This window comes from Mirounga leonina, unplaced genomic scaffold (genome assembly GCF_011800145.1).
Source record: "Mirounga leonina isolate KUSES-001 unplaced genomic scaffold, KU_Mleo_1.0 Mir_91, whole genome shotgun sequence".
NCBI classification, from domain to species: domain Eukaryota; kingdom Metazoa; phylum Chordata; class Mammalia; order Carnivora; family Phocidae; genus Mirounga; species Mirounga leonina.
The window spans coordinates 32,664,772-32,680,092 of NW_023270839.1; the positions used below are offsets into that span (position 1 = coordinate 32,664,772).

The window sequence follows — 15,321 nt, forward strand, 5'->3', positions numbered from 1 at the left end:
TTAACAGGACGTTGATTTTGTTGAGAGTGTCAATGACCAGCTAAACATTCCTGTTTCTCAATCCGTCCTTGTAGATGGGGGTGGCCATATGATTAAGTTCTCACCAATGAGAAAGATATAAAATAATAGTGGTGGGTGGGAATTCCAGGAAAGCTCCTTAAAAAGGTTGACTCAGCTGACCTACTTACTAAACCTTTGGCATATGTGATGCTGGGTTAACCATTTTGTAATCCTAGGGTGACTAATACATGCTAAAAGTAGATGAGTGGAAAGATAAAAGAGGTATTCCTCAGAAATATACTGCCATCCATTCTGGCCTTGGACTTCCTGCCTCTGGGGAAAAAAAAAATCCTAACTCTAAAGTTGCTATTTTGGGTCTCTTTGTTAGTAGGAGCCAACACAGTTCCTAACTGACAGTCAGATATCACAACTCATGGGATGTAATTAAAGAATAAAAATAGGGTGCCTGGGTGGCTCAGTTGGTTAAGCGACTGCCTTCAGCTCAGGTCTTGATCCTGGAGTCCCGGGATCAAGTCCCACATCAGGCTCCCTGCTCGGCGGGGAGTCTGCTTCTCCCTCTGACCCTCCCCCCTCTCATGCTCTCTCTCTCAAATAAATAAATAAAATCTTAAAAAAAATAAAAATAAAAATAAATGAAGCATGCAAGTCAAGAAATTGGATACTGAACAACAAAACAAAGGAGAGCAGAAGGAAATAATAAAGATCAAGCTAGAACTCAATAAGAAAATTAAAAAAGAGAAATGATTGCGAAATCTTGAGAGCTACTCTTTAGGAGAACAGTTATTTTTGAAAAATATATGTAGATACACATTTTACTTGCTCAGTCAAGAATTAGGTGAAGAAGCACAAATAAACACAACTGGATAATGAGAAATTATAAAGGAGATGAAATGATTTACATTTTGTAAAACTCTGTGCAAATAAACTTGAAAATGTGGATCAGATAGATGATTTTCTTGGAAAATGTGCTACTAGACTGACTCCAGAATAGAAAGAAAACTGAAAAAGGCCCCTAGCAGTGAAAGAAATGAGACAGCTGTTATGTGTGACCACTTGTTACTGCTCTTCCTGGGGCTTCTTTGCTGTTGGGGTTCTCTAGAGGGGGTGGAAGTGAATTTCTGGTGGGAGGCCTCAGAGGGTGGGGTGGGTTGGGCGTCCTGCCTGGTGATCTGTGTTCTGTCTCTGACCACGGTGGCCATGCCCCAGAAAGGTGATGGCACTGATTCTTGGCATTAGGACACATCCCAAAATAAGGGGCCCCAATTCTTTAGTTTTTTGTAACATTTTTCAGATCCATGTGTTACTGGAACCTTTTTGGTAAGAAAAAAATGATGAAAAATTATTTTTAATCATTTGCTCTCATTGGCAGTCTCAGGAACAAAATAAAACAATGTTCTGTACATCATATACAAATAAATAGAAAGATTTCAAAGCAAGATTGTGCATAAAAAAGGTTGAAAATGCTATTCCAACAGGAAGATCAGTAGTACAGGAGAAAAGAGAAAATGGTGAACATCAGAGTGCCTTCGGTCTTAATCGTTTCATGGAAAAGTACCTTGTTCTCAAATGCTAGTAACTGGAACATCCTATTGGTTAAAAATAAATAGCATAAGTTGTGAGGAAACCAACTAAGGAAAAAAACAAAGCAACCAGAATGGCCTGTCAGCTAGAAACAGAATAAGGAGGTTATGCCAAAGGTGTCAGGTTCTTATGCCTGTCGTCCCCCAGAGGCCACGGTTCAAGCCCGGTGTTGACAAAACCATGGTCACGGAGGGCATCCAGAAAGGCCTGTTTGGATGAGCATTTGGTTGAAGTGTCCTTGCTGGTTAAAGTGTTGTGTTTTCTTGGAACTTTCCCCTCATCATCTTCATTTAAACAGATGTAATTCTCTGGGCGCCTGAGTGGCTCAGTCATTAAGTGTCTGCCTTTGACTCAGGTCATGATCCCAGGGTCCCGGGATCGAGCCTCGCATTGGGCTCCCTGCTCAGCGGGAAGCCTGCTTCTCCCTCTCCCACTCCCTCTGCTTGTGTTCCCTCTTTCGCTGTGTCTCTCTCTGTCAAATAAATAAATAAAATCTTTAAAAAAACAAAAAACAAAAAACAGATGTAATTCTAACCTAATGTCCTCTTTTTACCCCATCTTTCCCTGGTAGCGGAAACAGTGAACCATGGAGCTGTATTTCGGTGAATATCAACATGTGCAGCAAGAATATGGCGTCCATCTGAGACTCGCAAGTGATGATAGCAAAAAATCAAGGAATTCCCAACACTCTAAGGCAGGCTCCTATGGTGTCAGTATCCGGGTGCAGGGAATTGATGGCCACCCCTACATAGTCCTGAATAACACGGAGCGGTGTCTGACAGGCACATCTTTTCCTGAAAATGGGCCACCATTTCCATCTCCAATGATAAATAACCTGCCCCTGCATTCCAGCAATGGGTCTGTGCTGGAGGAGAGCAGCGCAGAAGAATTGCAGCTCCCAGAAAATCCTTATGCCCAACCCAGCCCAGTAAGAAACCTGAAACAATCCTCTCTCTTTGAGGGCAAGAATGGGGTTCTCGAATGCAAAGAGGGGCCAGTGAAACCATCCCACATGTTGAACTTTCAGAGGCATCCAGAGCTTTTGCAGCCCTACGACCCTGAAAAGAATGAATTGAACTTGCAAAATCATCAGCCTCCTGAGAGTAATTGGCTAAACACTTTAACAGAAGAAGGTCCCAACAATAAGAAGGCTTGGACTTGCTTCCCCAAACCTGGTAGTTCCCAGCCTACCAGCCCTCCTTTGGAAGATGTGGGCAAATCCAGCGTGACAGCCATTCGTTTGTGCAGCTCTGTAGTCATCGATGACCCCAAGAAGCAGACCTCAGTGTGCGTAAATGTTCAGAGCTGTGCCAAGGAGGGGCTGGTGGAGGAGGCCCTTTCCCCTAGTGGGAGGTCCCTGATGGCCCACAGCCCACACACCCATCCCGAAACCAAGAAAGCCAGGCCGGATGTGCTTCCCTTCCGGCGACAGGATTCAGCGGGACCTGTGCTGGATGGAGCTCGGTCCCGGAGGTCCTCTTCCTCATCGGCAACTCCCACTTCGGCCAACTCTTTGTACAGATTTTTACTTGATGATCAGGAATGTGCCATCCATGCCGACAATGTAAATCGTCACGAAAACAGACGGTATATCCCCTTCTTGCCAGGAACTGGGCGGGATATTGATACAGGATCAATTCCTGGTGTGGATCAATTGATCGAAAAGTTTGACCAAAAACCCGGGCTTCAGAGGAGAGGAAGGTCTGGGAAGCGAAACAGAATCAACCCGGAAGACAGGAAGCGGTCCAGAAGCGTGGACAGTGCCTTTCCTTTTGGTCTCCAGGGGAACACCGAGTACCTAAACGAATTTAGCCGGAACCTGGGCAAGTCCAGCGAACACCTCCTCCGCCCGTCGCAGGTGTGCCCGCAGAGGTCACCTGCTCAGGAGCACCGGGGGAGACAGAGCGTGGGCCGGGCCTTCGCCAAGCTGCAGGGGGCCCACCTCAGGCCTCCCCAGCAGAGCAAGGATGGGAAAGTTCCAGAAAACACAGGTGGTCGGCAGAGTACAAACACGCACGCATCTTCCCTCCCAGCACAGAATAAAAAGGAGGAGGAAATCAAAACAGCCACTGCGACGCTGATGTTACAGAATCGGGCACTAGCAACTTCGCCTGACTCCGGTGGCAAGAAGATTTCTGTGAAGACATTTACTTCTGGTACTCAGGTAATGCTCAGGTGGGCCTGAGGTAATGCTTAGGGAATGCTAGCTGTAGGAGGCTACAGGAATGCAGACCCTCTGTCTTGAATCACTAACTGCATATTTGATTTGTGTCAGTTTTCCCCTACAGAGTTTTCAACTTACTGCCAATTGTGTGGTTTTCCAAGTTAACTCAGGTACAGCTAGAATCCCATTGTGGTCTTGTCTGTCAAGTGACCTGACACTATATGCTTGATTTCTCTGTGTGTGTGTGACATCTGAAGGTGTGCAGAATTTGTTTCCACACAGAGGTTCAGTGCTTAGGTTGTGTAGATATATTGACTTTTCTCATGACATTGAGTGACTGGGTTAATATCTGGCCTGAGAAATTAGGTTAATTTTAATTTAGGTGAATCCTAGAGTGACGGAATTTACTTAAGTGGTATATTTAGTGTTTTGGTAGTACCAATAAAAAATAATGATAGTGGTAAAAATGATGATAAGGTTGGTAAGTGTCAGGCACTATTTGTTATAGATTCTAGGATTGCACCAACCCTATGAAGGTAGGTACTATTAATCTCCATTTACAGGTGAGAAAATTGAGGTGAGGCAAAGTGAAGTAAGTTGCCCAAGGTTACAGAGCTACTAAGTGGTGGAGCCAGTTGTAATGAGGATCCTTATCTGAGGAATTGTTTTTGGAAAGTAGGAATGTGTTTGGAAGCTTCTGCATCAGGGTTTTGACTTCTTCCTGGAAACTTCATCCTGTGGTCTAATAACAGGCTTTATGTTCCAGGCCACACCGGATCTGTTGAAAGGCCAGCAAGAGCTTACTCAACAAACCAATGAGGAGACGGCCAAGCAGATACTTTACAATTACCTCAAAGAGGGGTTAGTGATTTTTCTTAAAGGAGCAAAGTCTTGTCCTTTGGGGGGGGGGGGTTGCTCTTAATTTCCTTTTCTGAGACCTTGTGTTTTCCCCTCCCTTCCTGCCCTTGTGCGAACTCTTTGAGGCTTAGGAGTCAATGGCTGAAGTTTGCATAACAGTATTTGAGTTGTGGGTCGTGGGTGTGAAGAGCAGGGGGAAAATGAATTTATATATATAATTTATTTTTTTTAAGTAATCTCTGCATCCAGTGTGGGACTTGAACTCACGACCTCAAGATCAAGAGTCATGCTCTTCCGACTGGGCCAGCCACGGGCCCCTATTTTTCAAATGACTCCTTATTATTTAAAAAGAAGTTCAAAGATGGGAAGAATGTCCACTCTTCAGTTTTGACTTGAGTCTGCCACCTTGAGTTCTTCATGCATATAGTAGTAATCAATCGTCCCCTTATTAGCCTTTATTAAATAAAACCCCTTTTTTAAATAAAACCACTTCTTCCCCTCCCTGGAGTTGACATTGGCCAGGAGCCCCTGCTCCCATGATTTTTAAAGCATGTATGAGTCATTTAAAAGCACTGCTTTTCACATACTTATCTTGGAGGTTGAGTTTGAGTAATCTGGTTTTCAGTCCTTGCTTAGATATTAGGTCAGGAATTTGCACTTTCTGTTTCCATTGTCTCATCAGAAAGGATTAAAAAGGAAAAAAAGCTTTACAACCTGACGTGACTGCAAGTCACTTGGCAAGTACTCATTGGTATCAAAACGCTTCATATTTTTGCATCGTACCTTACAATTAAAGAGCTGACAAAATAGTTTCAGAATGTAAGAGAGGGGCTCTTTTTGGCATGGGGGTGGGGTGGGGAGTAACCGAGCAGATTCTTCTAGCTAAGAACTAGTTGTTGCTGTATTTTTTTGCTCATGATGTATTGAGAGACTGGTGAAATAGACTTTAACAGGAGGTGACTATTTGAGGAAACTTATTTAAAATTTTTTTCCTAACTGCCAGGTATGTGTGATAGAAGGTGTGGTCGAAGTTAGTAAAACTCTATCTGGGGGTGCCTGGGTGGCTCAGTCGGTTAAGCGTCTGCCTTTGGCCTCAGGTCATGATCTTAGGGTCCTGGGATCGAGCCTTGCGTCGGGCTCCCTGCTCAGTGGGGAGTCTGCTTCTCCCTTCCCTCTGTGCTCTCTCTCTCACTCTCTCTCACTTGCTTGTAAATAAATGAAATCTTTAAAAAACACACAACAAAACTCTATCTGATCATTACCTGTGAAAGTGTAGACAAAGAGCTGGGGTATTGACAGTCTCCTCTTGGGCGATTTATTTTTTTAAACACAGGCTAAAAACCAGTTAAAGTCACTGTAGATCATTTAAGATTTACAAGTAAAGTGTGTGGATGTGGTTTTGTGTGAGAGAGACACACAGAAGAAATTCCTTGCTGGAATGAATATAAGTCAGTTGAGTCAAACAACAAATTACTGAATTTTCACTGTATGTTTTCTCCAGGCTTAGAATGTTGGTACATCTCTTTCACATGCTTGGAAATGGGACCCCTCATTCCAAATTTAGTGTTAACATAGAACAGTTTATTTGAAGAGAAGTACACCATCCATCCTGTTCTTCTCACACTGGCTTTGCCTGCAGCCTTAATTAATTCATACCTCTTGCAGTTTATCTTCTTAAACGGCTCTGTTGTTTGTATGCTGTGGCACCTAAAGTATCTTGAGACCCATGGTTGTACCCCTCACTGTTTTTTCTGCTGCCTCTTTTCCAGAAGCACCGATAATGATGACGCAACTAAACGGAAAGTCAACCTGGTCTTTGAGAAAATCCAGACTTTAAAGTCTCGAGCAGCAGGGAGCACACAAGGAAATAATCAAGTAAATTGGAGTTCTGTATTCTGCAGAGGGCATTTAACTTGGAATGTGGCATACAAATTGCTCTTTCTTCAGCCAGTACATTCCTATACATTTGGTTATTGCAGTAAGTGGAAAGTTACCTGAGTAGGGAGCAGGACCTAAGATGGAAGATCATGTTGTAAATATTATTGTGCACCTGCCTTTTTTTCAGCAAGGTTTTTAAAGAGATTTTATTTAAAAAATATATAACATATAACACGATGAAACAAAAAGGGGGTGAACTTTAGAAAGAGAAAATAAGGGCGCCTGGGTGGCTCAGTTGGTTAAGTGACTGCCTTCGGCTCAGGTCTTGGCCCTGGAGTCCCAGGATCGAGTCCTGCATTGGGCTCCCTGCTCAGCAGGGAGTCTGCTTCTGCCTCTGACCCTCTCTCCCCTCATGTTCTCTCTCTCTTTCTCTCTCTCTCTTTCTCTCAGATAAATAAAATCTAAAAAAAAGAGAGAGAGAGAGAAAATAAAAATAGGAAGAATGGAATGGAATCATGGTCGGAGAACCCTAACATATCCAAGGTATCGAAGGAAGCTCTAGAACTTCAGAGAATAAGAAATAAGAGGATAAGAACAGGAGAATAAGGAATAGAGACTGGTGAAGCCAACCAGCATGGGTGGAAGAGAAAGGAAGAGGTGGAGTGGGGCCAAATTCTTTTTAAAAAAACTGCCTGTTTCATTTATTGTGCTGAATTACAGTTGGGATGTGGAGATTTTTTTGGTTGTTAAAGGAGTCATCCCATGTTTGGTGAACATCTGCTACATGCCAGACATACCTTGTGTCCTGACAGGAAGCAACATTTGAGAGGGACGACTAAAAGCTTGTTCCTCAATCCTGCACCGCCTTGAATTGGGACGCACTTCTTGCTTGTGTGTCTTCTCTTTCTCTCCTGGGGAATTCTGCGTGCAAAGGAAAGAGTATACCAGAGACTGTTCACAGGAAGTTTGCCTATAGCTTCTTTGTCACTTTGGAAACATAGGTATACAGGATGTTCTTAGGCATCAGCTCCCTCTTTTCTCTACTGTTCAGCGCTCAGCTAACCCATGACTGCTGCTATGGCATCTAGTAGAATGATCTCAAACACAACACACACACACACACACACACGAACTATTCCGATGGGGGAATCTTTAAATTATACACCTTGCTTATAGGCAGGCTTCGGGGGCTCTACATAGTTCTTAAAATTGGTGTAGGGGTTTTGTGCTAAAACTCTTAAATCCAAATTACCACTGTGACTCTTGCTTTTCATTCACCTGCATATTTTTAGGGTGAACACATCCTTTGGCCTTGATGTTAAGATTGTCATTGTGGGTCACAGACTATGGGTATCCAGACCAAACTAGGGAAGTTAGGTTAAGCCCTCTGGAATCTGGGACACTAACAGTGTCTTAAAAAAGTAAAGAAGTCTCTGGGAGAAGAAGGGAAGGCAGGATGTTCTAGGTAGAGGGACTAGCATGAACAAATACAAAGAGGTACGTGTTCGCTATGTTTAGGGGACTGGAGGTGATTTAGTGTAGCTGGAGCAGAGAGCCAGGGTGTGGAGAGGAAGTGCCAGATAGAAGGGACCTTGGAAATCACAGAAGTTTCCATTTTTGGCTAACGGTGATGGGCCATCACTGATGGGCTTTGAACAGGAATGAATAGTGTGGTATTTGTAGAATTTCATTCCGTTCATTCATTCACCATGACTGCTTAATTGCCCAGACTTTTCTACTCTTGTTCTTCCTCTGTTATTTTTTGAATCTGATTATCTGTGGCCAGAGGCTTTGGAGTTTTATCTTTTTGGTGTCAGTTGAATGATTTCCTGTGAGAGAAGGAAAGACCATACTGGAAACAGCAGAGTAGGTAGAGTTTTCGTTTGGGCGAGAACAATGTACAATTTCCCTCATTGGGTTGGATTTAGATTTCCATAATGGATTGTTCTCATTTTGCTTAAGAAAATAGGAAATCCTGTGTTTTTGTTGGTGGTTGGGTTCGGTTAACTTCACAGGAGTAGGTGAGGAAGTACCTCATTCCAAGTTCATCACACACAACTCACACCTGGATTCAGGCACGTGAGAGCCAAGACGGCTTTTTCTAGCTTTGATTCCTGTTTTTATCCCTTTTCCTCCCCTTTTGTGGTGTTCTAACCACTTTGCTGTAGGATTTTAGCCAAATCCTTTCAAGAGCATCATTCTGTTATATCCATGGAAGAAAAAAAATGAGATCGTTAATATTCATACTCAGATCAGAGTCTGTTTTCTAATAGACTCTCTAATCAGACCCCTCTTTATTATATCTCCCTTCATTATGGAAATGTAGCATCTAAAAGAAGAAAGCCAATTCAGCCAGCATACATTTATTTACTACTTGTATACAGGCATATGCAGAGAGCAAGAAAATCTCAGGTTCTAGAATAATGATTCCCAGTGCAATGGAAGTTCTGTAATAGATGGATTGTACGAAGGGCCTTGGGAACACAGAAACATGGGCTTTGGTTATAACTTTAGGCAATAGAGGGATCTTCAACAAATACTTATTTTTTATCTTTTTACATTGTTTTACTGGGGTATGACTTATATACAGTAGATCGCACAACTGTCTAGTTCATTGAGTTTTTAATATAGGTGTGTGTCCATGCACACACCACCCTGATCAAGATACAGAGCACTCTGATCACCCCCAGAAGGCTTCCTTGTGCCCCTTTCTCTAGAGGGGTTTACATTTGAATTGGGTCTTAAGATTTTGATGTTACTGCTCGCATTACATTTTGGGAGAAAGAAAATAAAGCATCTCGAACATGTACATTAGGTTATCTCTGCAATTAATTACAGGCTTCTAATTCTTCGCCTGAAGTCAGAGACCTGTTGGAACAGAAAAACAAGTTGACCACAGAAGTGGCTGAACTTCAGAGAAAGCTTCAACTAGAAGTCAAGGTATCTGATTTTTCCTTTTATGTTATTTTTTAAATTTCTGTCTTGCAAAGAATATTTTAAGCAAATCTGGGTGCTCAAGCGAAGCGAAAGCGTTTTTTTCCCCCCCAAAAGAAATATTCCTCTCATCACTGAGTAAATTCCTGTATATTTGGCTCCTGCTATCCAAAGAACTTTTTTTTTAATTTTTAATTTTTTTTTTTTTTTTTAGATTTTATTTATTTATTTGAGAGAGAGAATGAGATAGAGAGCATGAGAGGGGGGAGGGTCAGAGAGAGAAGCAGACTCCCTGCTGAGCAGGGAGCCCGACGTGGGACTTGATCCTGGGACTCCAGGATCATGACCTGAGCCGAAGGCAGTTGCTTAACCAACTGAGCCACCCAGGCGCCCTAATTTTTAATTTTTTTAAAGTAATCGAAGCCCATAGACACAGTTTGCTTTGACAGAGTAAAACACTGTTGGATTCAGGCAGGCCAGTAGGAAACTAAATGCATATTAAATATCCAAACTGAGTAATAGAAGTAGCAGACTGAGGTTTAGCTGTCTTTGTATTTCTCTTAGAAGTATTACAACTCATTCAGTATTTAATGTTTCTAGTTGCAAACTCCCAGGCCTAGTCATATAGGGTGATTAAGTTGTTTAATAAATGAGTGCAAAGACATGGAGTCCATCAGAGTTTTGAGGTAGTCTTCTGTGGGATTGCATTAACGTTCAGTGGAGGTACTTGAAAATCACATGTATTCATCTTAGAATCAGCAGAACATGAAAGAAGAGAGAGAGAGAATGAGAGCAAGCTTGGAAGAGCTCCAGGGCCGGCACGACAGTAAAATGGAAGAGAATTCCGTGCTGCAGCAGCGCCTGGAAGAGAGCGAAGGGGAGCTCCGGAAGAACCTGGAGGAGTGAGTTCTGGGCCAAGAGCCTTGGTTCCTGCATCCCATGTAGCCAGAATCTTTTTGTCTATTTAATACTACCCAGCCTTCCAAATATTTAGAGGGGCTGCTGACCCTTCCTTTTCTCCCTCTTACCTTGTAAAATTGCGAAGCTGATGACACATGCAAGACCGGTAAGCAGAAAGGTTAATAATTTCAAATTTCGTTGAATACCTTAAAGGATGCCTTGTAAAGTTTTAGCTCTGAGACTGGCTCCTGGAGCTGATAAGCGAGAGGCAGGGAATACTGAATGGTGATATCTGTAGACAGAGATTTCAAGAAGCCTGGACCCAGCCTCCAAAAAGCACATGTCCTATGACTTCTGTAATCTCCCAATTTGTGAATTTTATCCTGAATGCTGCTGACCAGTGCTTATGCCTCTGTTGAGTCTGCAGAGAGGGAAGGTCAAAGCCAAGATGGCCCTGCTATTGCATCATATTAAAATCTGTGAAAAAGGGATCTGAAGCCAAAGTCTGCAAACGTGCAGTGCTATGAAGCTCTGCGGCTGTGGTGGAGGTCTTAAGTGAAGGTCTAAGCAGGAGTGAAATCCAGAAGGAAATTCAAGAAAAATATAATAAAATCATTTGATTGCCTTTGCAATTTTGATGACGTAGTTTTTGCTTTAAAAACATTCCTAGATAGAAAAATTGGTGAGAAAAAAACAAAATTTAGGGTGTAGTAAAGACTTTACAAAATCAAAAGGTAAAATAGTTGTGAGTTTGATTTAGAGCAGAGGTTGGCAAACTTTTTCTATCAGGTAGTAAATATTTTATGGTTTATGGGCCATATGGTCTTTGTTGGACCCCTTTTGTTCTGCCATTGTATTGTGCAAATGACCACGTGTAATACATAAATGAATGAGCATGGCTCTATTCCGATAAAACTTTATTTACAAAAATTGGCCGTGGGCCAGAGTGGCCAAGTAGGCCATAATTTGCTGACTCTTCTGGGCCTGGGGGCGGGGTGGGGGGTAGGGAGTAGGGTGGCTTTAGTGAAAGCATTATCAAAGAGGTTCTGCTTTTTTGGGTCAATTTCTTTCTTATCATCTAAATTCTAGTACCCTACAGTCTCCTTTTGGGGAGAAACTGTCACTGCATAACCTTCCCCATTACATTGGTTTGAATTCTCACTTGCCTTCTTATTGGACAAATTAGACTGTAGACATGAGTTCCTACCAGTGCCTTTTCTGGTTTGTGATTCCTTGTTCAGTATAGAATGGAGAATGGAAGGCTCCTTGGGGCTTCAGAGGACTCTGCTTGACCCGCTGAAGGTTTGAAATCAAACTGGATGAAACAATGCAAGGCTTAGCACCGTCTCTCTGATGGGCTTCTTCCCCTGCTAGACTGTTCCAGGTAAAGATGGAACGGGAGCAGCACCAGACCGAGATCAGGGATCTCCAGGACCAGCTCTCAGAAATGCATGATGAATTGGACAGCGCCAAACGAGCTGAGGACAGGGAAAAGGGAGCTCTGATTGAGGTAAGGGGGGGAGGGCGTGGGATCAGGTGTCAAGAGAGGCCCCAACTTCCTGGAGGGGGTGGGGTGGGTAGGGGCGGCGGGGTCTGGATACTACAAGCCATGTTCCACTATGCCTATGGCTAGATTCCATAAAAGCATCATCTGTAATAGTTTTTAAACTTTGTCTTAGGAAAAATTTCAACCATACAGAAAAGTAGAAAAAAGTAATTCATTAACTCCCATAGAGCCCCAATCCAAATCCAATGGTTGTCAATATTTTGTCATACCCCATTTCTTCATGTTCATTCATTTATCCTGTTATTTTTTTCATCTATCCATCTATTCATCTTTGCTGAACCATTTCAAAATAAATTACAGATAATACCACACTTCACCCCTAAATTCTTTGGCACGCATCTTAAAAAATTAGGGAATTTTGTTATAACCACAATACTATTATTATACCTAAAACAATGAATAATTCCTATAATATAACAGTAATACCTGGTCCTTATTCAGAATTTGCTAGTTGTCCCTCAAGTATATTTTATAGTTGTTTCCTCCACCCCCAACCCAGGGTCCAGTCAAGAATCCCATATTGCCTTCATTGTTCTCTTTCTCTGCCACCAATTTCCTATTCCCTGCTCTCTTTCTTCCATTCCATTGATTTTCCAAAGAGACCAGACCAATGGCCCACATTCTGGATTTGTCTGATTATTTCCTCACGGTGTCCGTTAACTTGTTCCATTATATCCTGCATTTCCAGTAAATGTGAAGTTAGATCTAAACACTAATAGATTCAGGTTAAACTTTAGGCAAAGACACTTTGTAAGTAATGCTAGTAATGGGAAAGCATTTTAAAGATGCTCATGCCCATACAGCATTTACCACAGTTTTTTTTTTAAGGCCCCCACAAGAGTGTAAGCTCCAGGAGGCAGGGCTGGTGATGGTTGGCTTAGTGTTTTATCCTCATTAGCTCTGTTCCAGTGCCTGGGACATATAGCACTTGGCAAATATTTGTGGAGATGGTTGGATGGATTCATTATGAATAAATGAATGAGTGAATGAATGAATGAACACTTTTGCTATGTACACAGGCTGTCCGTCTGGCTTCTGCCCATATCAGTATATTCCCTATTGACTATTTAGTTCTTATCAATCCACGAATCAGTGAATGAAGGTGACTCTTTCCTCTGCTTAGCATTTGTTAATTATTGTGTGGTTTCCTAAAGACAGTCATTATCTCTTCCCTGAATTAGACTGCAATCCTGTTAAGGTGGTAGATACATACAAAGGTTGTGAACGTCTACATTTTTTTTTTTGGTCAGAGATGGGTATAATTGAAGATCAGAAATAGAATTTGTATCTCTGTGTCCATTTAGGTGTTTTGATATTGGCTATAATTATCATACCCTGTATTTTTGGCATAGTTTTGAAGCTTATTTCCTTATAAGTTTCGGTTTGTAGGAACAGCCAACAAATAAATGATACACAATTTAGAACAATGCAAAAAAAAAAAAGAAGAAGAAACCATAAAAAAATAAAACAATAAAGGTACTTTGTCAGCATTTACTTCTCATTTTCTACAGCTTTCCCCCTAAGGGCCTGGGTCTTTGTTCTGGTCTTGGAGTTCAAGTTTCTGGCTGCCTCCAAGTCTCAGCGGTCAAGTGTTTTCTCACTCCCTTCCTTGTTTCATTTTGGACTAATTCCCTGGAGGGATTTTAGGTCTTGCTCTTTAGAACTTAGAGTCTCTTCCCTGTGACTTGGTGGTGGCAGAGAGCAGAGCGCTGGTGGCTACCCAGTTATAGGTGTTCTCACAAATTCATTTACCATGTGGGCAGAGGGGAATTGTTTCTCTTCTCCCACATGAGCATCTCTCTCTCTGTCTCCACTTAGATCTTTTCTCCTGAGAAAGCCTTGGGCCTGTTCCATAGCACCTCTTTTTATCCAGTGACCTTTATCTTAAAAACCAGCACATTCATGGTATTATATTGCTTCTCATGGTTCCGCCTTCTTCTTGGGGCTGAGTTACAAAGACAAGGTACATTAGAATGGGGTTTTGAAAATGGTGTATTTGTTGCTGAAATATTAAAACATCATAAAATGGGGGTGCCTGGGTGGCTCAGTTGGTGAAGTCCAACTCTTGATTTCAGCTCAGGTCATGATCTCAGGGTTGTGAGATGGAGCTCTGCATCGGGCTCTGTGCTGAGCATGGAGCCTGCTTGGATTCTCCCTCTCCCTCTGCCCCTCCTCCCCTGCTCACGCGCTCTCTTTATCTCTCTCAAAAAAAAAAAAAAAAAATTAAAATTTTTTTAAATTATAAAATGGAATTTTAAAATGGAGGGGTGGTAGAAATATTTTCCTAACATCTTAATGACTATTTTTATTTCTACATTTTCTATTTTTATATCTACATTTATTTCTTCACTACCTCCCTATCCATTGATAGCTTTCATCTACCCTTCTGTAATTTAGGGACAATTATAGTGTCCCTACAGCTTTGATACCTGCCTTTAAAAATTCATTAGTCAAGGGGCATCTGGGTGGTATAGTCGGTTGAGCATCTGACTCTTGGTTTTGGCTCAGGTCGTGATCTTGGGGTCATGAGATCGAGCCCTGCTTCGGGCTCCGCACTCATTGCTGAGTCTCCTTAGGATTCTCTCTCCCTCTCCCTCTGCCCCTTCCTTGCACATGAGTGCTCTCACTCTCTCAAATAAATAAATAAATCTTTTAAAAAGTTCATTTTTCAGAAACACTTTTCCTTATTATAATTTATAGTCTTCATATTTCATTTTTTAGGGAGATAAACCATAATAAATTTCATCATCCTCTATTGTTTCTCTCTTTTTTTCAATTACATAAAAATGTGTTGAATGTTTTTCACATGTATCCTTTTACTTCTTTAGAAAAATTTCCTAAGGATAAGTTCCCAGAAATGATGTCACTGAACAGTTTATGACTTTCAATAAAAATGTAGCTTCATAAACAAATTTAAATAGAAGACTTTGCCATATCCTATGATACTTGTGTGGACACTTTATTGATTCTAAAAAGGGAAGGTGTTATCTTTGCTGTTGGGAAGTCTTTTAAGTTGCTGGATTTTCTCACTAATAGAAACCTCTAATTGTTAATTGTCCTTTCACCTGAAATCCTGTTTCCTTTTAGGTTCATTTTAGCACATTTGAGCTTGCTCTATTTTCTATCTGTCCATTTCTTCTACTAGCCAGTTAGTTCAAGAACATGTCGGCTTTGCTTCTTCCCCCATTTCATGCCTCACACAGTGCCAAGCAACAGAGCAAATGAATAAATAAATTTCAGTATTTAAATTATTTTAGAACTGTCACCATTTGGGGCGCCTGGGTGGCTCAGATGGTTAAGCCTCTGCCTTCGGCTCAGGTCATGGTCCCAGGGTCCTGGGATCGAGTCCCGCATCGGGCTCCCTGCTCCTTGGGAGCCTGCTTCTCCCTCTGCCTCTCTCTCTCTGTCTCTCATGAAT

General features: G+C 41.9%; 1 protein-coding gene across 1 annotated transcript in view; it reads left to right on the top strand.

Annotated features, from left to right (window-relative positions):
- The window catches only part of CGNL1 (cingulin like 1), a 116,119-nt gene that overhangs the window by 14,004 nt on the left and 86,794 nt on the right, over positions 1-15,321 (top strand). Inside the window, exons 2-7 of the mRNA XM_034994795.1 lie at positions 2,174-3,766; positions 4,533-4,627; positions 6,394-6,499; positions 9,341-9,442; positions 10,190-10,338; positions 11,711-11,846. Coding sequence (XP_034850686.1) covers positions 2,189-3,766; positions 4,533-4,627; positions 6,394-6,499; positions 9,341-9,442; positions 10,190-10,338; positions 11,711-11,846 — 2,166 coding nt within the window. The 5' untranslated portion in view covers positions 2,174-2,188. The remainder of the gene's footprint in view (positions 1-2,173; positions 3,767-4,532; positions 4,628-6,393; positions 6,500-9,340; positions 9,443-10,189; positions 10,339-11,710; positions 11,847-15,321) is intronic.